Source organism: Chiloscyllium punctatum, chromosome 20, assembly GCF_047496795.1.
Source record: "Chiloscyllium punctatum isolate Juve2018m chromosome 20, sChiPun1.3, whole genome shotgun sequence".
Lineage (NCBI taxonomy): Eukaryota > Metazoa > Chordata > Chondrichthyes > Orectolobiformes > Hemiscylliidae > Chiloscyllium > Chiloscyllium punctatum.
This window is the reverse complement of record NC_092758.1, coordinates 80,025,332-80,046,754: the sequence shown is the minus strand read 5'-3', so window position 1 is coordinate 80,046,754 and position 21,423 is coordinate 80,025,332. Positions and strand designations below refer to the sequence as shown.

The following is a 21,423-nucleotide window of genomic DNA, read 5'->3' as shown; positions in this document are numbered from 1 at the left end:
GAGGTTGAATAGGCTGGGGCTGTTTTCCCTGGAGGGTCGGACGCTGAGGGATGACCTTATAGCTGATTATAAGATCATGAGAGGCATGGATAGGATAAATAGACAAGGTCCTTTCCCTGGGGTGAGGGATTCCAGAACTGGAGGGCATAGGTTTAGGGTGAGAGGGGAAAGATTTAAAAGGGAGCTAAGTGGCAACTTTTTCATGCAGAGGGTGGTGCGTGTATGGAATGAGCTGCCAGAGGAAGTGGTGGAGACTGGTAAAATTACAGCAATTAAAAGGCATCTGGATGGGTATACAAATAGAAAGGGTTTAGAGGGGTGTGGGCCAAATGCTGGCAAATGGGACGAGATTAGATTAGGATACCTGGTCGGCATGGATGAGTTGGGCCGAAGGGTCTGTTTCCATGCTGTACACCTCTATGACTCTAAGTACAATGGGACGAATAATATCCTTTGCTGCTACACCATTTGAAGACCTAAAAATAAACCATTAAACAATGAGGAAGAAACAAAATTGAAGGTGCACTGCTCAAGGTGTGTAACCCTTTCACAATATCCATGGCACAGCACCCACTCTGCCAACGGCTGACATCTTTTCTCCTGCTGTGCCACAGTCCGAGCTGCCTGTGTGTATGTGTGTGTGTGTGTGTCTGTCTGTCTGTCTGTCTGTCTGTGTGAGAGAGAGAGAGAGAGATGCTTCCAAGTGAGCCTTTGGGAGAACTTAACTTAAAATGTAGAAGCTGTCACTGCATCGAGAAACAATCACTCGAACAGCACTAATAAGAAACACTTGGAGGCTTTAGTTGCATTGAACTTTATAATGATCACTGTCACATTAGCAGCAGACACAGGCGGACAAGCTATGTATTTATTGGAGGCAACTCTTGCAGAATTACTCTCGCTTTCATATTAGGAACCTAAGTCAGCAGAGGATCAGAAGCCAATGATCCCTACTAAATTGCTGGTATATGCATTTCCTTCACGTACCTCACTCCAGACCAGCATGGTGCCGAATATGACTTGCAATCCGTCAAAGAAATTATCTCCAATGATGATGACAGTGGCTCCTCCAGTAGTCCAGCCCTCGCTGGGACTGATGGCTTTGATGCAAGGGGTGGCTGTTGAGGAAGGGGAGAACAAGAAAGGAGAATAAAATCAAGCTTCAACATAAAAACATTAGGGGGCTTTCAACCAATTCCTAAAGTCACCGCGCAGGAGAAAAAATATGTAATGCAGTCTAATGATGTGAGAAATCTTAGCAGGGCTTTAGTTATGAGGCTTAGGTGATTCCCTATAATTGAGGTGCTGGGCTTAAACTCTTAACTCTTGTCCAAACAAAAGCCATGAATTAACCTTAATTCCACACTCAGTGGAATTTCCATTGGAAAAGCCCAAGATGAACCGATGCCCTCTGCAGAAAAGCTAATAAAGAGTAAGTATTATATTACTGTGAATGTGTAACTGGAACCACCAGGGTTGTAGGGTTCAAAATCATGTTGGTGCATGGTTCAGAGGAGCTCTCTTATTCTTAACTGAATCACAACTTCCAGGACCAGCTGGAATCAAACAGAGGGGAAAGGGTAGAAAGGGAAGTTGGCAAACTCCTGAGAAGAGATGGAAACGAGAGGTCACATTTTCTGGTGATTAGTATTTGAGAGGGTGGACGCTAGGAAATTGTTTCTGTTAGGTGAGGAGACTAGGACGCTTGGACACAGTCTTAGAATTAGAGGGGGTAAATTCAGAATAGAAATGCGGAGACATTTCTTCAGCCAGAGAGTGGTGGGCCTGTGGAATTCATTGCCGCAGAGTGCGGTGGAGGCTGGGACGCTAAATGTCTTCAAGGCAGAAATTGATAAATTCTTGAAGTCACAAGGAATTAAGGGCTACGGGGAGAATGCGGGTAAGTGGAGTTGAAATGCCCATCAGCCATGATTGAATGGCGGAGTGGACTCAATGGGCCAAATGGCCTTACTTCCGCTCCTATGTCTTATGGTCTTAACGTGGTGCTGGGTTACCCGTATCCAAAGGGAGCTGAGCGATCACTGTTGCATCCAGTTCAGGGGTCTGAGGAGGTGGAAAGGTGGAGAATTCAGTGGGTACTCATTTCCCAATCACCCATGGGGTAATCGCTACCGCAGAAAGCGTGCATGTGATCCACATTGAACAGTTGGATTCAGCTCTACTGTTCCCCACTGGTTGTGGTGCTGTAAACTGGGCAAGAAACAAGAGGGCAGACAATCCCTTTGGAACCACTAGCCTTCCTCAAGTTGTCATCACCCAAGATCAAAGTTTTAAAATGTTTTAAAAGACTTGAGAATTTCAGAATGGGAATGAGACTTATGACAAATGTATTCCCTCTAATTCCAGGAGCAAATGGACTGAGTCAAAGCAACATGGGTCTTAGGAGCAGAAGTGAGCGATTCACTCCTTCAAGAAACTCATAACTCATCTGATTGTGATTTCAACTTTACTTTCCTCACTGGCCACCATAATCCTGAACTCCCTCATCTATGGAAAGTCTACCTCAGCCATGAATAAAATCAATGAGCCAGCCTCCAGTGCTTTCTGAGGAGTCCACAACGCAATGCGAGATTTTGTTCCACCACAACTCTCTCCGAAAGGGAGAACTCTCATGTTTGAACGGTGGCCCCTTGACCCGGTCTCCTCCCACAAGGGGAAACATCCTTTCGGTATCAGCCCTCCCAAGTTCCTCGGGATCTTACATGATTCCATAAGATCTCCTCTCACACTTCTAAATTCCACTGGAAACAGACCATTTTTCATAACGGGAAGCTTTTCATCCCGGGAATGAATCGAGTGATACGTGTCTGTATGCAAATATATTCTTTATCAAAAGAGGAAACCACCAAAGAGCTTGATTAGTTGATTTGCAATGCAGAGTGACACTAACAGTTTGGGTTCAATTCTCACACCGGCTGAGGTTACCATGAAGGACTCTCGCTCTCAGCCCCTCCCCTCACTTGAGGTGTGGTGACCCTCAGGTTAAATCACCACTAATCTTCCCTTTCTAATGAGGAAGCAGCCAGGCATCTAGGACTATGTGACTTTAACTTTGATCTCACCAAAGCCCGGTACAGCAACATCATTACATTCCCATTCCATTCCATTCCATAAAAAGGACCAACATTCTACGTGCCTTCTTTATAACTTGCTGAACCGATGTGAGATTCGGATACCGGGACACCCAGATCCCACTGTATCACTAAGCTGTGCGATGTCACTCCATATAAACAGAATTTTCAATTCTTCCTTGTGAAGTGGAGAAGTTCTCATTTTCCCACGTTACGTACATCATCTGCCAAATGTTACCCCATTCACTTCACCAGCACTTTGCATATTCTCTACCGCCTCCTGACCATTTACTTTCCCACCTATCTTGGTATCATCAGCAAATTTACCTACCGTACACTCCGTCCCTACATCCATTTCACCAACAAAGTTTGTAAATAGTTGAGGCCCCAGCACTGATCCTGGTGGCACTCCATTAGTTACAAGTTGCCGACTCCTCAAAAAAAAATCTCAATTCTCTGTTTGCTGTTCAATAACCAATCCTTTAGATATGCCAATATGCTACCTTCAATATGACGAGCATTTATTTTGTGTGATAAACTGTGATTCAGCACCTCATCAAAACCCTTTTGGAAATCTAACTTCATCACATCAATAAGTTCCCCTTTATCCACCTTTTCTGTTACTCCCTCAGAGAATACTAATCAATTAGTTAATTACAATTTCCATTTCACAAAACCATGTTGACTCCTATTGTAGTTTCTAAGTCTCCCTAATAATTGATTCTAGCAGTAACCCTGTGACAGCTGTTGGACTAACTATTTCTCTAGTCCACTCTTCCAGATGAATTTCCAAGTCTCAGTATCAACTCAGTCGGCATGCTCCTGACACAGTGTTCAAACACGTAGGGCATCTGTCTGCTTTCATATTAGTACAGCTCCTTTATCACACTGTGAAACTGTAGACTCACTCATGTTCCAGTGGGATTATAATTCGGCTAGTCCTAAAGAACCAGGCATTTGTTTAGATTATGGAAGTTAGTCAAGGCACTGTGTCTGTATCCAGATAGGATTTTCATCATGTTAAGAATAGTGAAGAATTGGCTATGTTAAATTGTACCACACCCTGTTCCCAAACAGCAGGGCTGGGCAGAACTAGCAGAGATAAAAACAAGAACTTTATCCTAACCATGCCTGGTGAAAAACTGGCACAATTATATTAGAGAGATAGAGCTGTACAGCATGGAAACAGAACCTTTGGTCTAATCTATCCATGCCGACCAGATAACTGAAAGTGATTCAGTCCAATTTGCCAGCATTTGGCCCAGATCCCTCTAAACCCTTCCTATTCACGTACCCAACCAGTTGCCTTTTAAATGTTGCAATTTTACACAATACCTTCTCTGGCAATTTGTTCTAACCACGCACCAACCTCTGTGTGAAAAAGTTGTCCCTCAGGTCCATTTTAAATCTTTATCTTCTCATCTTAAAACTTCACCCTCTAGGTTTGGACTCCCCTACCCTGGGAAAGAAGATCTTGGATATTTACCCTATGTCCATGTCCCTTATGTTTTTACAAACCTCTAGAAGGTCACCCCTCAGCCTGCAACACTCCAGGGAAAAAAGTCCCAGCCGATTCAGCCTCACCTTATTGCTCAAACCCTCCAATCCCAGCAACATCCTTATAAATCTTTTCTGAACCCTTTCGAGCTCATCTTTCTTACAGCAGGGAGACCTGAAGTGAACACAGTATTCTAGAAGTGGACTAACCAATGCCCTGTACAGCCGCAACATGACTTCCCAATTCCTATACTGTAATCAAGACACTAACCAATGAAGGCAAGCATATCAAATGCCTTCTTCAGCACCCTGTCTTCCAGTGACTCCACTTTCAAGGAACTATGCACATGCACCCCATGGTCTCTTTTTTCAGCAACACTCCCTAAGCCCTACCATTAAGTGTATAATTCAGGATAACCTGCCTTACCAGAATGCAACATCTCATATTTATCTAAATTAAACTCCAACTGCCACTCCTTGGCCCATTGGCCCATCTGATCAAGGTCCCATTGTATTCTGAGATAACCTTCTTCACTGTCCACTACACCACTAATTTTGGTACCATATTCGCTGACAAGCCAAGTACTATTAAATAAGTTTCACTAGTGCATTTAGAAAATCATTGAACATTTAGACAAAATCAATATACTTTTGCAAATGAAAAATCCATTCGACAAGTTCATTACAATTTTCTTGGGGATATAGCGAGCATGGCAGATTAAGGGGAACCAGTTGATGCAATATACTTGGGATTTCTAAAAATATTTGCTAAAGTTCCGTACAAACACAAGGTAAAGACTCATGGAAGTGATATATCAGCACAGATGGAGGACTGGTTAGAGGAAGAAAATAGTAAAAATAAATGTCTCATTTTTCAAGTTGGCAGGTTTTAACTAGGAAAGTGTCACAGGGCTCAGCGTTGGGGCCTCAACCATCTAAAGCTTACATTAAGAACTTGCATGAAATATGGATATTTGCTAACCATACAAAATTCAATGGGAAGGTGAATGTTGCATAATATATTGAAGGAAGGATACACTTGCTTTAGAGACAGTACAGCAAATATTCACCAAATTAATCCCAAACACGATGGTCATCCAACAATGCAAGACCAAGTAAACTGAAGCCTGAATAAATGAGATGTCTTCTCATTGAATCACACAAGGTTTAGAACAGACAGGACAGGCTACATGTTGATGGGTTCTGTCTGCGGGCTGGACAATCGAGAATGCATGGGCACTTTCTCAGGAGAAGAGGCCGATCATTCAGGACAGAAGTGAGGACAAACTAGTCATGAATCTTTGGATCTACCTACTTCACAGCATGGTGGATGCTTCTTAATTCAATATGGACGGACAGATTAGTTGTCTCCATGGGAATCAGTGGAGGAGAAGCAAACAGGAAAGTGGAGTCAGGTCGGAAAATACTGAATGGAGAAAACCAGGGCCATTCACATTCAACCCACTCCGGCTCCTATTTCTGTCATCATCTGAAAGCCGTGGAGGCTGGGGCGTTGAAATTACTCAAGGCTATTACAATTTTAACAGACAGAAGAGTCAAGGGTTAATGGGGAGGGGGTGGGGAATCAGACAGGACTTGAGATCACAATCCAATCATCCATGATCTATTTGAATTTCAGAGCAAGCTCGAAGGGCCGAATGGCCTGCTCCTACATTCTTATATCCTAATCTTCTTAACTAAGACTGACTTGGATTTCTACAGCACGCTCCCAATCTCAGTATGTGCCAAGGCATTTATAGCCAATTAAGTACCTTGGACGTGCAGCGACTATTAAAACTTTGGAAAGGAACAGCCAATTTGTGCACAGCTAGCTGTGAGATAATGACCAGATTATCACCTTTAGAGCAGTTTGTTGATGAATAAATATTAACCAGGACATGGGGGAGAACGTGCTGTCTCCTCTTCAAAAGTAGTGCCATGGAATCCTTTACAATCATCAGAGAGGACCTCATTTTATGTGGCATTTTAAAGACCTGAGTATCAGTTCATTTTGGCTGCTCAGCTCTCCGCAGAAAGACTTGAACCTTGTGTACAGGAAGGTATAGCGTTCTCACTGGCTACACAACCATGGCACTAAGTATAACCTGGCGACAACTTTATTAACACCTAAGTACAGGCTGAGTGTTCTCATGCTGTGAGAGAGACAGGGTGAATCATGACAAAGAACTAATTTCACTGGCGGATCTTGCAAATCTACTGAATACAGTTTGCCAAAAGCAATTTTTGACTCGATTGATACCAATAGCTGAAGAAGTCATTGGATTGCTGCTAATCTCAGTCACTTAGTCACTCCAGCTCATTTTGAAGAGATACTCCTGACATAAAAAACAAGTTTAAAATCACGCTTAGCTAACCTTTTTAGTTAAACTCTCCAATATCAGAAACTGAACTGAACTAGCCATAAAAATACATTGGCTACAACTCCATATTAGCAGCTGGGAATGCTGCAGTGAGTAACTCACCCCCTCGACTCCCCAAAGCCTGTCCACCATCTACAAAGCAAAAGTGTGACGGAATACTCCCCACATGCTTGGATAGGTGCAGCTCCAACAACACTCAAGAAACTTGACACCATCCAGGTCAAAGAAGCCATTTGATTGGCACCACATCGACAAACATTCGCTTCCTCCACCACAGACGCTCAGTAGCAGCAGTGCATACCATCTACAACATGCACTCCAGCAATTCATCCAAGCTTCTTAGACAGCACCTTCTGAACCTCTAACATTGAGAAGGGCAAGGGCAGCAATACATGGCAAAGCCACCACCAACAAATTCCCCTCCAAGACACAACTCATCCTGACTTGGAAATACGTTGTTGCTCCTTTACTGTTGCTGGGCCAAACTCCGGGAACTTGCTCCCTAACAGCACTCTGGGTGTACCTACATTTTAAAAGCTAGGACAGTTTAGGAAGGTAGCTCACCACGACCCTCTCTAGGGCATTAGAAATGGGCAGGAAGTGCTGGCCTACATGCCACAAATTATTTTTCAAACTCATTGCAGTATCTAATTAGCTCCAAACTATCTCAATGTACAATCCGTATGTTGGTAGTTCCTTGCGTGAAGAACTCCCATGACTTTGGTCTTTAATTTGTAGTTTACCCATTTCAACCTGCATTCTCTTGCTCCAGTCCTGCATGTTGGGCAGCACAGTGGCTCAGTGGTTAGTACTGCTGCCTCACAGTGCCAGGGCAACTGTCTGTGTGGAGTTTGCACATTGTCTGTGTGGGTTTCTGCGGGGCGCTCTGGTTTCCTCCCACAGTTCATTGAGGTTACGTGGACTGGCCATGCTAAATTAGCCATAGCGTTCAAGAATGTGTAGTGTAGGTGCATGAGCCATTGGGAATGTAGGATTATATGGTACAGGGATGGGTCTGGATGGGGTGCGCTTCAGAGAGTCGGTGTGGACTCGATGGGTCGAGTGGCCTGTTTCCATACTGCAGGGATTATATGACGATAATGTTGAAGTCACTTCATGGATTTGCTTTCTCCAGGCACTTAGTCTAAAGCAAGTTGTGGGGTCTGGGCAGCCACCTCAGTTTAGGATCAGTTCGGCTCAAACAGGGGGACCTTGCAAAATAAAAGGAAAGTACAGCGGATGCTGGAAACCTGAAATAAAACATGCCGGAGTAACTCAGCAGGTCTCACAGCATCTGTGCAGAACTTTCTCTTCAGAAGAAGAATCATATTCAGCTTGAAACGGTAGCACTGATTCTCTCCTCATGGATACTGAGAGGCCTCCTGAAAATTTCCTTTCGCCATAATGTGACTGTTCCAAACTGTACACATCACATTCTCATCTGTGAGCATGTGTATAAAAAAAACTAGCTTGAGCCCCTGTTTGGGTCCCTTGATGTACTCTGGATGATACAACAGGAGTCACTCTTGGAAGAGTATGATGGGAAAAGTATGACAACAGGAGTCTAGTCTGCCAATTACAGTTACCTCTGAAATGCTTCACAAACATGGTGAGAGTTGAGATATGCTAAAGTGTGGCATCCAGTGTATGGCAGCCTAACGGTGGCATGTGGTGTAACACCTACAGGAAGCACATGCAGGACTTTTAATATATTAAGGTCGTACACTTAGAACATAGAACATAGAACAATACAGCGCAGTACAGGCCCTTCGGCCCTCGATGTTGCGCCGATCAAAGCCCACCTAACCTACACTAACCCACTATCCTCCATATACCTATCCAATGCCCGCTTAAATACCCATAAAGAGGGAGAGTCCACTACTGCTACTGGCAGGGCATTCCATGATCTTACGACTCGCTGAGTGAAGAACCTACCCCTAACATCAGTCCTATATCTACCCCCCCTTAATTTAAAGCTATGCCCCCTTGTAATAGCTGACTCCATACGCGGAAAAAGGTTCTCACTGTCAACCCTATCTAACCCCCTAATCATCTTGTACACCTCTATCAAATCACCCCTAAACCTTCTTTTCTCCAAAGAAAACAACCCCAAGTGCCTCAGCCTTTCCTCATAGGATCTTCCTACCATACCAGGCAACATCCTGGTAAACTTCCTCTGCACCCGTTCCAGTGCCTCCACGTCCTTCCTATAGTATGGCGACCAAAACTGCACACAATATTCCAGAAGCGGCCGCACCAGAGTCTTATACAACTGCAGCATGACCTCAGGACTCCGGAACTCAATTCCTCTACCAATAAAAGCCAGTACGCCATATGCCTTCTTCACTGCACTATTTACCTGGGTGGCAACTTTCAGAGATCTGTGTACATGGACACCAAGATCCCTCTGCTCTTCCACACTACCAAGTAGTCTACCATTAGCCCAGTAATCCATCTTTTTATTACTCTTACCAAAGTGAATCACTTCACACTTAGCTACATTGAACTCCATTTGCCACCTTTCTGCCCAGCTCTGCAGCTTCTCTATATCCCGCTGTAACCTGCCATATCCTTCCTCACTATCTACAACTCCTCCGACTTTCGTATCATCCGCAAACTTGCTCACCCAACCTTCTAACCCTTCCTCCAGGTCATTTATAAAAATGACAAACAGCAATGGTCCCAAAACAGATCCTTGCGGAACACCACTAGTGACGGCACTCCAAGATGAATCTTTGCCATCAACTACTACCCTCTGTCTTCTTCCAGAGAGCCAATTCCTAATCCAAACCTCCAACTCACCCTCAATGCCATATCTCTGTATTTTCTGCAGTAGCCTACCATGGGGGACCTTATCAAACGCCTTACTAAAATCCATATATACTACATCTACCGCTTTCCCCTCATCTACCTCCTTCGTCACCTTCTCAAAGAATTCAATAAGGTTTGTGAGGCACGACCTGCCCTTCACTTGTATGAAGTTAAAAAAGTTAATGTCATACACTTGTATGATTTTGCATCCCATTAATCTGGTGTATTACTTTTGCAACATACTAACTTTCGGTCTGGAGGCTGCAACCACAGTACAATTTATCTCTTGGCTACATTGCAAAGTTATCAAACACACTGCACTTAACTGAACTGAAATGTAAAATGCATCAATCCATCAGAATAGTGATTAGTTGGGCACTGTCTTTGCGCACAGTTGGTTTGTAAACCATTTATCAGACAGGGAGAGTGAAGCTGACCGGGAAAACTACTGGAATTAGTGCAATGATGCATGTTAATGCAGCTTACAGCTTTTCACCACATGTTTATGAGCAAACAAAAAATGAGATACTATTTGTGGTTTATAATACATGAGCCCATGTAATGGAACACAGATAGTTGGAGGTCTATTGAGTCAGATTTCTTGAAACTTATTTACAACACTATTTACAAAGCTATGATTTCACAGATTTACACAGACAGTTTGGGTTCTGTGCTTACTGGTGTTATTGTACAATGCACAACTGACTGACTGATTAAAGACGTGATACTGACTACGATGCACAGAGCGTTGCACCTTTAGACTGGAACAGCAAGTGCCATTTGTCATGCAGCTGTCTTAAAAGTACAGGCCTAAGTAGCTGGAAATCTATGCTATAATATATCAGAAAGGTGTGGCCAAAGACAATGTGCATGAACAGCAAAGACCCTTTAGAGGCACACCACAGACACATGGCTTGTGAGATTTTGAGGTTAGAATGGGGTGAAGAGGATGAAGGAGTAACACAGCAGTGCAGCCACAGGATCAATGAGAACACTGTGTCATTTTGCAGGCTGGAAATACATGAAAGTACTCAAGATGCTTGAGGGTTAAATCACAGACTGTCATTTAGATAATCTTTCCTATTGGAAAGATGGCCTCAACAATACATGGCTCCATAAAATCCTGTGCTCTCAGAGGTATTACATGGCATAAAATGCTAATTCAGGTTATTATAGACAGGCTTTTATTAAATATAACTATGCCCCAGTTGTTTAAAAGCTTTGCAAATTTGATTGTTTTATGAGTGTGGTGTAAATGTCATCTCAAGCTTTGAAGCACTAGGCAGACAATCAGGACTCTTGCAAGACTGATCTGAGTCGATCAAAGGCCAAGCACTGAGGGAATTGCTGGGAAAACATGGAGGAGCGATAAAAATCTAACAGATTAATTGGTTTAAATTTCATTTCGGGATGTTGAACTTTGACTCGAAATCCTAATGCCGTTTCTGTAAGTCAGGGTCTAATTACTAGAATTCCAATTTTCCTGCACACAAAATGAGAGAGGGGTGGGGGGAGGGTCTAAGCATTGAGCCCAGAGAATACATTTTACATCCAATTTCATCTGTCGACATGATGTCACCCGGGACTCTCTTTTTTAACCCTGTGTTGTCTCCAGAGTCATCTCTGTTTGCATCGGCTATGCGCTGGGAGTGACAGCCTTTAGAGTGAGAGTGTGCCCTGCCAATGGGGTAAAGGCAGGTTTAGCAAACTACTGTCAGCATTCCAGGCTGGGGCAAGGAAATCAGCGCAGTCGCTCCACTCCCAGTCAGCAGAGGCAATCTCCTTTCCTCAGGAATCTAGAGAGGACTGGAATTTTCTTTCAATTTCATTTTCGGTTTGGTTGGGGGGATTCCTGATGAAGGGCTTATGCCCGAAACATCGACTCTCCTGCTCCTCGGATGCTGCCTGACCTGCTGTGCTTTTCCAGCACCACACTTTTTTTTGGCTCTGATCTCCAGCATCTGCAGTCCTCGCTTTTGCCAATTCAGTGCCGGTCCATGCCAAGAGGCAGATTTCACATTATTCACACCTTTCCTTACCCAAGTGGTAACTTTACAGTGCCCCAACATCGAATACCAATGCAGACTGCTCCAGCCAATGAGGAAAGTGAGAGAGGACAGGAAATGCCAAGTCCTCATGACAGGAACCGGGCTTCCGTCCGGAAGCCACGTGGGTTTACCAGAAGGGTACCAGGATGAGGGCTTTCGGTAGTGAATCTCTCATGTTACATGCAGAGAAGTACGGAGAGATGCTCAAAGTTAAAAGGTATCTTTTTCCACTGGCAGGAGGCTCAGAAACCAGAGGGAACAAATTCAAAACAATTGGCCAAAAGAGCACTGTAGGGAGGCGAAATATTTACGGTGAGGGTTTTCTTTTGAAGTAGCAAGTTCAGACAATCCCAAGAGGGATTGCATAAATGCTTGAAAAAGGAGATGCTTTCAGGGTTACAGGGGGAAAGCAGAAGAGTGGGGGGGAGGGGCAGGAAGCGAGATTAATTGGATATTCAAACAGTCAGCACAGTCACAATGGGCTGAATGGCATTCTTCTGTCCAATAGGATGCCACAATTCACAGGCACGGGAAGGGGCATCACAGGTGAGCTTATTCACGTAGCTACCAGACATTTGCACAGTCATGCGGCATGTTCCAGCAGTTACAAGATCAGTGAGACAGGCATGATGGACGGGGAATCCTGCCTTGACCTTTTTTGTCTCACGAAAGCCATGACGGTAACAAAGAGCATGTGATCTCGGACAGAAAATCTCAATTTTCAATGTAAGCAAATTTCACACTAACTTATTGCATATAGTTCTGGTCACTGCATTACAGGAAGGATGTGAAGGCACTGGAAAGGGTGCAGTGGAGATTTACCAGAATGTTGCCTGGTATGGAGGGAAGGTCTTATAGGAAAGACTGAGGGGCTTGAGGCTGTTATTGTTAGAAAGAAGGAGGTTAAGAAACGACTTATGAGAGACATACAAGAAGATCAGAGGGTTAGATAGGGTGGACAGTGAGAGCCTTTTTCCTCAAATGGTGATTGCTAGCATAAGGGGACATAGCTTTAAACTGAGGGGTGATAGATATAGGACAGATGTCAGAGGAAGGTTCTTCACTCAGACCCGTAAGGGCGTGGAAATCCCTGCCTGCAATAGTAGAAGACTCGTCGACTTTAGGGGCATTTAAATGGTTATTGGATAAACATATGGATGAAAATGGAATAGTGTAGATTAGATGGGCTTCAGATTGGTTCCACAGATCGGCACAACATCGAGGGCCGAAAGGCCTGTACTGTGCTGTAATGTTCTATGTTCAATTTGGGGCCCCCAATTCTCCAAGTACTATTGCTTCTTTGAGCAGCCCTGGCCTGACAGTAATTTTCAAAGAGTGACAATCTCGAACACTGTCAAAATTTCTGGAAAGGCACATCAGACCAGTCAGTGCCTACAGAAAACTGAGGAGCACCTCAGCAGATTCTTTTTGCTGACTCTGTAAGCATCTGACCCGTCTGCTGCCCAAGGGCAGCTGTGCCCTGCTTCACATCCCCAGATTTTCAGTGTTTAACCTTGGAACAGGATCTCATCATAGAGAGAAAGCTCCAGACCTAAACTGAGACTTTCCCGATTGAAGGCTTCCATAATCTCATTGACCGTTTTACCGAGGCATGAGAAGCTGGGGCAGGCAAAAGGGTGAGGGTGTGAAAAGTGTTTCGCACACTCATTTCTTCCTCTTTGTGAGAAAGATACATGTGCGCGCCCATGCAGTCACCTGCACAGAAATCTCAAAACATACTCAATAATGTAAATTAAATGCTGCTCACGAATGTGAAAACCCAGTCTTCTATTAGTCGACAGAAGAGAGTGGAGATTTGGTTTGGCCTTTCGGGAGACTGGTGAGGGGATAGATTAGGTTAGATACTGGACCTTTCATCTTTGGAATACAGGTTTGAATCCAGCTCCGATCCCATAAGAAAAGCTAGTTCTCTTCTTTATTTAATAAGCATGCGAATTAGCAGTAGGCCATTAGGCCTGTCTAGCCGGCTCCTGTTCAGAGCTGACATGATTGTAATTCCCCTTCTCACCTCCCTCTGATAGTCTTTCAGCCCTTTGCTTATCAAAAATCTATCCAAGCTCCACCATAAAAATATTCAAGAACTCTGATTCCAACACCTTTTCAGGAAGAGAGTTTCCAGAACTCTCAACCTTCAGAGAAAACAAAATAGTCTAACCTCCTTCGAGTAATCAACTTCTGGTTTTAGATTCTCCCATTGGAGGAAACATCCTCCTCACATGTCTGCTGCTACGATCCCTCAGCATCTCATACATTTCCATCAGTTCACATCTGAGGGCTGGGCACTGTTTGAAATGGATGCAAGCCACCTCAACCCAATTCCTCATGGTCAGAGGTGCAACAGCATGGAATAACACTTCCAATTTGTCACTCTAAAGGGGGAAACCAATTCTCTTCCATGACTGAAGGACTCTCTTGCGCCCAGAGTTCAAGTGACTGGGAAGACTTGCTATTGACGGTGGTATCTTAAAATGGGAAAGTCTAAAACAACATAGGAGGACGTAGGAGTTATCATGTATACTCAGTGCAGGTAGCCCCTTTTTCTGGGGTGTGTGCTGGAACATGAGAGGAATCCACCATCAGTGATAGTTACATTGAGGTGAACGATACTGTGTGCCTTAACTTCATCTCCATGCTGATCCCCAACACCGATTCAGTACCCCATGCATTCTCCTGACAGCACCTGACATTGTTCCCCGATGCACTCATCTGTTAGTCTGAATCGTGAGCGTTGGGCCTTTTGACCATGGGATCCACCAAAGATGAGCCAAGTCCTATCTTGTACATCCGAAGGCATATTTTCCAGCAAGCTTGGCATCAGCAGCAGGAGAGGATAAAGCCTGCAGCAAGGACGTGAGGTGAGGTCGCGTGGAGAAGGCAAGGGGTGAGCTGGCCTAGCAGAATGATGTTGACATGCCAAGGGAGGGATCAGCTGCGGAGTGCTGGAATGGGATGGCATCGAGTGATGAAGCTTACAGCAGAATGAGATGGGGTGTGCCGCCATGCTGTAAGGCTAGAATATGTGTATATAGTGATTGGAATAGGATATAAGATGATAGACTGGGAATGGCAAAAACATTCAGGACAAGAATTGACAGCTGCAGCTCCCTGAACTACATCTGGTCCTAATTGGAAAGGATCAGCTGTATAAATATTCACTATTTTTGTTTTAATAAGGTGGGGGACTTTTTTTTAAATTAGTCATTGTCAGGCTAATGATCAGTCTTGATGTTAATGGTTTTAGACACACTCACATCACACAATAATGCTTGAATTATTCAATAGGATTGTGCAGAGCAGCACCTGGACCAGATTATACCGACTACGTAATATGAGGTAAGGGTCCCTGGAGGACTCTGAGTGCTCACAGCCTTGAGATGTTTGTCATTCCTCTCCCAATTTCACTTTCCCCTACCTACCCACTCCCCACTCCCCACTCCCCCTCCCCCCCCCCCCCCCCCCCCACCCCCGATGCCGATGCTGCTTCCTGATTTGCAGATCCAGCTGTGGGGACTGACCCAGTGGCCGTCCTTCATGTGGAAGCTTTGAGGTCAAGTGCCAAATGCTGTTCAGCTGTGGGATGCATCATTGCCAAGCGCAGTACTGCTCTTAGCGTGCTTTCACACATGGAAGCTGTCCAACACCACAAGGACAGAGCTTCAACTGGGTAGTATCTGTGACCACTGTAATTACCCTCAATGGATAGGGCTCATGTACTGCAGTGATAATGTTCCTACCTCTGATCTGGGAAGTCCCTGCTTCAAGTCCTGCATGCTCCCAAGGTGTGTAAATACATCTCTGAACAGGTTTCTTAGGAAATCTCATTACCCTCAACGGGATAATCTGAGGGGCCTTTTCTGTTAAAGTGATACCAGTTGAAGATCATCTAAAAATGAGGAGCTTCCCCCACTACAACTAACTCTGCACGTTACACTGCAGACAGAGCCTGGCCTCAAAAAAGTAACTTTGATTGGATTGGGGATCGTTGCACATTACTCACCTCAAAACAAGTTTTTGTTTAACTGAGGTTACAATCTGATTACTATGTGTATCATGATTGCACATTAACAGGACATTGTCTATGTGATTTATAATAGCAAATATTTGTTTTAAATCAGCAGTATCTCCTAGCAAACAGAACTAAATAAAAATCACATCCAGCCTAAAAGCGCAGCAAGGACAGCATCGGAGTTGATTTGAAATCCTCATTTGAAAAGGTTACCTGTACTCAGTGCTTTAGCTTTGACATGACGTACCTGCAGGAACCATAATCCCACCAGGAATTAGTACCCGCACCTCTTAAGGAAGTGGGGGGGGGGGGGGGGGCAAAATCCGTGTTTAACCCGAAAGAAGGCAGAGGAGCAAACAACTACATCACGTGTAAACAGAAATCAATTCCCTCAAGAATCTTACAGTCCGCTTTCCGAAAGGCACAAACGCGACAGCAAGGCAATTTGAACAAAATCATTTCTCTTCGTTTTCACTTTTTCTCTCTCAACTGAGCAAGTTGGTAGCCTTAGTGCCAATTTGTAAGGGGGATAATTTGGCTTTATAAAATCTGAGACTGAAAAGATGCAAGGAGTGACGCAGAACTGTTCCAAAGACTAAGCCTGGCCAAAGTCGAATCCTTCACAAGGTTTGAAATTGTGCGTGGATTATCCAGATGGTAGGAAGAGGCTCCATCTGATAGGATTAGACCTTTGTGGCTCCCTCTGTTCCATCTGTTCTTTCCCTAGAGCCTGCGAACACCACGATCCAACAACCACAAATGCAGCTTCTGTCCCCACTGCCTGCACATCACAACAGACAAGGCTTTATTATTATCGCAGCACTTCTTGCCTTATTTATTTCAGAAAAAAAAATCTTTGTACCTTAGAATCCCAATGTGCAATCATGCTCTTTTAATCCTTTGAGTTTCTAACAGAAATTTGATTTAAATATCTCTCCCCAATTACAAGAGATGTTATTGTTTTTATTTTCATCCGTATGGGGAACAAAAGCTTCCTGCATTCATTGATAGATTGGGAAGGTGCTCCCTTTAGAAATATGGGATTTGCATTCCAAACAAATTATTTATGAATCACCCACTGAATCTCCGAGATTTAAGCCTTCAGTCTTGTTACCAATTTAACACAACCTGTACCTGGCATTAACCACTCACCCCTCCAGACCCTTTATGTGACCAGAGATCCTGAACACAGAATGCAGCAACCACCTTTCCCTAACCCATACCACCATGCATGTCAAAAGTCATCCTTCACAATGCAGAAAGGTCCATTGTACTGAGGTTACTGAGGGGAAAGAGGAAGAGGAGGGAAGCCTGGTGAAAATGGGACACGTCTTTGATACACAAGAGGAAGGAAAAGCCTGAAAGACCAAGAATAAGGTGGGATGGGCAGAAGCAAATGGCCTTGATATCAGGGCACAGTGGATGGAGGGAGTGACGCAGATTCGGGAGGAGAAAGAGGAATTGCTCCACCAATTCAGAACCATCCTGAGAAAGTATTTTAATTGAGAGAGAATGGTCTCCCTTTTGGTGCATCTGTTTGCACAGTGCCTCACAGTTCCATGTCTCCCAACTGTAGGGACTTCGGATCGAGGTTTCTGTGGTTCCTGCGCACAGACTGTGCACAGAATAATATTATGCTCCATCGGGAGAAAGCTAGATGTGGTAAAGAAAATGAATCCCACAGTAACCCTCTTTGCTGCTTTTCAGAGGGTCTGTGCCAAAGCTAATAAAACTGAAATCTCTATAACGTCCTGTTTAAGATACTTACAGCTACTTTCCAATTTGCAGCCAGTATATATTATTATACACTAACACTGAGGCTACATTATGCATCTTGTTTAGATGTTAACTCTTCCACAGCCACACTGCAGTCAGAACCACCTTCCTCTTTCATTCATCCCCTCAACTGAAAATGCTGACTCCGCCTGGGGAGGGAAATAGTTTGAACTGAGGCCCCCTGCGTTACCCGATCCTCACGTTCTGGGTCTAGCCTTTGCTCAATAAATGAACCCACTGCACAGCAAACACATTGTCCTGACTTGGAGCCATACCACCGATCTATTGCTAGGTCAACAGCCCAGAACTCCCTTCCCAGCAGCACACCAGATCCAGATGTGGTGCAGCAGTCCACTAAGACTAAGGAGTTTGTACATTCACCCAGTGTCATTGTGGACTACTGCACTGCATCTGGTTCAGTTGTTCTGCTGGGAAGGGAGTACTGGGATATTGACTGTGGGTAACCTCCCACAGTCCAAAGATGGGCAGGTTAGGTGAATTAGCCACGCTACATTGCCCATAGTGTTCAGGGATGTGTAGGTTAGGTGCATTAGTCTGGGGGAAATGTAGAGGAATGGGTCCAGGTGGGTTACTCTTCAGAGGGTCGGTGTGGACTTGTTGGGCCGAAGCGCCTGTTTCCACACTGTAGGGATTCTATGATTCTTGAAGACAGCTGGTCACACCCTTCTTGAGTCTGATTCCAGACGGTGTAACCAGCAAGGTTCAAACCCCAGGAATAAATAAAAGAAAATCTGTGCCATCCCAGTACTGGAAGCACTGGGTGGGGGGGGGGGGGGGGGTCAGAACCACCAGGACAGAGGCAAAATGAACACAAGGAACTGGGCAAGACAGGCTGGCATAGTACTGAATGTCACTAACGTCTGGGTGTGCAATTGGCTCAAATTAATTATTTGGGAAAAGCCGGGTGGGGTGCATCTCATTTTCACTCCACTGCCTTTCGTCCTTTTGGGGCTAACAGTGTTCTCTCCACCTACTTTGCACAGTACAGAAGCGAGTTTTAAATTCTTCCCGTCCCCGAGGTTGCTTCACCCTCTGCAAACATCATTTTTCTTTCCAGCCCCTGCTACTGATAATGCCAGGGATTGTTTCACCATCAGTAAACTCTCTTGACAGCTCTGTGAGGCATTGCACACTCGAAACTGACCGGAGGAAACTCCGAAGACCATAAGGTCCGTGTCTTGATTCCTGGCTTTGTCACTGGATCAACAACAATTGACCTCTGAGTACCTGGGTTATCAAGTGAAAAGGAATCAGCCAGAATAGCTTTTGACTAGCCACTGGCTTCCTGCTGCAGAGGATTTAGGATTTCAGGTGAGGGTGAAATTGAGCTCAGCAGTAACAACTCGATACAATTGGACAACTAGCAACAGGCTATTGTGGCACATGGCAGTGACCCTCCCTCTCAGCTAGAAGGCCTGGGTCTAAGTCTCATCTGCTCCAGAGATGTACCATAACAAGCCTGAATGGGTTGGTTAAAAATATTGATGAACATGAAGACAAATTCTTTTAGAGAAAAGGAATTGGCAAAAGCTGGCCAAAAGCTTTATGAATGCCTCAAAAATGTTGACAACTCGAGACCAGCCCAGACACAGGGCAAGATGTTGATCACAATGCCTCTACCCATCAATACTAATCACAGTGTGATTAGCACAAAGATTTGCTTATCTGTCATCCCTTGTGCTGGATGTGTCATGTTGGCCAGACAGTCCAGAGACATCTCGAAGTTAAGATTTTCATTCTTGTTTTCAAATCTCGCTCAATGTTTTCGATCTCTTCCAGCACTACAGCTCTCCGTGATCCCAGCATTCCTCCAATTCCAGCCTAGCAAACATCTACAAAGTTTCTACAGCCCATCACTGGAGGTTATGCCTTCAACTGCGGAGCCACTAAACATTGGGATCGCTTCCTACACCTCTCCACCTCACCCACCCTTTCCTCCTTTAAGAAGCTCGTTAAAATCTATCCAGGGGTCAGCCATTCAGCCCCTCAAACCTATTCCTCCATCCAATCAAATCAAGCCTGAAAGGATAGCCCAAATGTTGAGAGTCAAAATTAAAGGTCCATTCCTGGGGGAGTCCAGCGGCTCATTTTCCCAAGAATTATGTTGAATTTTTTCATTATAACTGCGCATGGGAGTTTATTACTCTGAATGTTCTATCAGCAAAAGCACTTGTATTCTTTGCATTTAATAAATCTTTTCTCTGAAGCAAGGAAGTGGCATTTGATTTGCCACTGAGCCACACAGCCTTTCAATTACCAGTTACTCTCCCTTACCTGGGATGTTAAGCATATTCAAGGCTCAGATAGACAGATTTTTAATCAGTAAGGGAATAATTGAATGGTGGAGTAGACTCCATGAGCTAAATAACCTGCTTCCTCTTCAATGTCTTCTGATCTTATCAATCTTCCACTCCCTGCAATGGAGGAAGACATTGAAGGATTTTCTTTACAGACCTATTGTCAAATGTAGAAACAAACTTATAGAAACATGCCTGGACTTGAGGGCACTGACTATGTGGAAAGGTTAAAAAGATTAGGATTGTTTTCACAGAAGGAGACCTAATCAAAGATTACAAAACTATGAGAGGCGCAGGTAGGGTGGATAGCCAGAGACATTTTCCCAGGGTTGAAGTTTCAATTACAGGGGAGCACAGATTCAAGGTGAGAGGGGTAAAGTTTAAGGGAGATGTGCAAGGGAAGTTTTTCACGCAGAGCGTGGTAGGAGCCTGGAACACATTGCCAGAAGAGGTGGTGGAAGCAGGCAAGTTGGTGACATTTAACAGGCATCTGGATGGTTCTTGAATAGGGAGGGAATAGAGTGATATGGACTGAATAAGGGCAGAAGGTTTGTTTTTTAGTTTAGTTAGGTCAAGATGATCGGCACAGACTTGGAGGGCCGAGAGGTTTGTTCCTCCACTGTCACTTCTTTTTTGTTCTTTATGCCGCGCAAGAGGCCATTCAACCTATCTTGCCTGGGCTGGCATTTTAAAAAAGCCATCCTATTCATCCCACTCCTTCCCTGACTCTTCCCAGTGCCCTCCCACCATCTTGGGTGGCAACATGAAAAGCCTTGCAGCGAATGTCCATTAACATCTAGAGATTAAGTCCTACTGACGGCCAAACTGTTTAAGTTTGTGGTGAAATTCCCCTCAGTTGGGGCGGCACGGTGGCTCAGTGGTTACTGTTGCCTCACAGCACAACAGACCCAGGTTCGATTCCAGCCTTGGGCGACTGCCTGTGTAGAGTTTGCACATTCACCCCGTATCTGCGTGGGTTTCCTCTGAGTGCTCCGGTTTCCTCCCACAATCCACAGATGTGCAAGGTTAGGATGGATTGTCCATGAGAAATGCAGAGTCAAAAAGGGTAACACTGGAAAAGCATAGCTGGTCAGGCAGCATCCAAGGAGCAGGAGAGTCAATGTTTCGGGCATAAGCCCTTCATCAGGAATCCGACATGAGAAATGCAGGCTTACAGGGATAGGGTGAAGAGCTGGATCTTAGCAAGATGCTCTTTGGGGGAGGGGGTCGGTGCAGACTCAATGGGCCAGAGGTAGGTTCTTTACGCAGAGAGTGGTGGGTGCATGGAATGCACTGCCAGCGGTGGTGGTATTGTCAGAGACATTAGGGACACTTAAGCAACTGCTAGGCAAGCACGTGGATGGCAGTAAGTTGAGGGGTGCATTGGTTAGGTTGATCTTAGATTAGGATAACTGCTCCACACAACATCGGGGGCCGAAGGGCCTGTACTGTTCGATGTTCTGCACTGTAGGC

The 21,423-nt window shown here is 44.7% G+C and overlaps 1 protein-coding gene across 8 annotated transcripts in view; it reads right to left on the bottom strand.

The window, feature by feature from the left end:
- Positions 1–21,423, bottom strand: part of ebf1a (EBF transcription factor 1a) — a 456,422-nt gene that overhangs the window by 167,703 nt on the left and 267,296 nt on the right. For all 8 annotated transcript variants that reach the window (XM_072591112.1, XM_072591113.1, XM_072591117.1 and 5 more), the window contains one exon: positions 988–1,118. In XM_072591112.1, the coding sequence (XP_072447213.1) occupies positions 988–1,118 (131 nt within the window). The remainder of the gene's footprint in view (positions 1–987; positions 1,119–21,423) is intronic.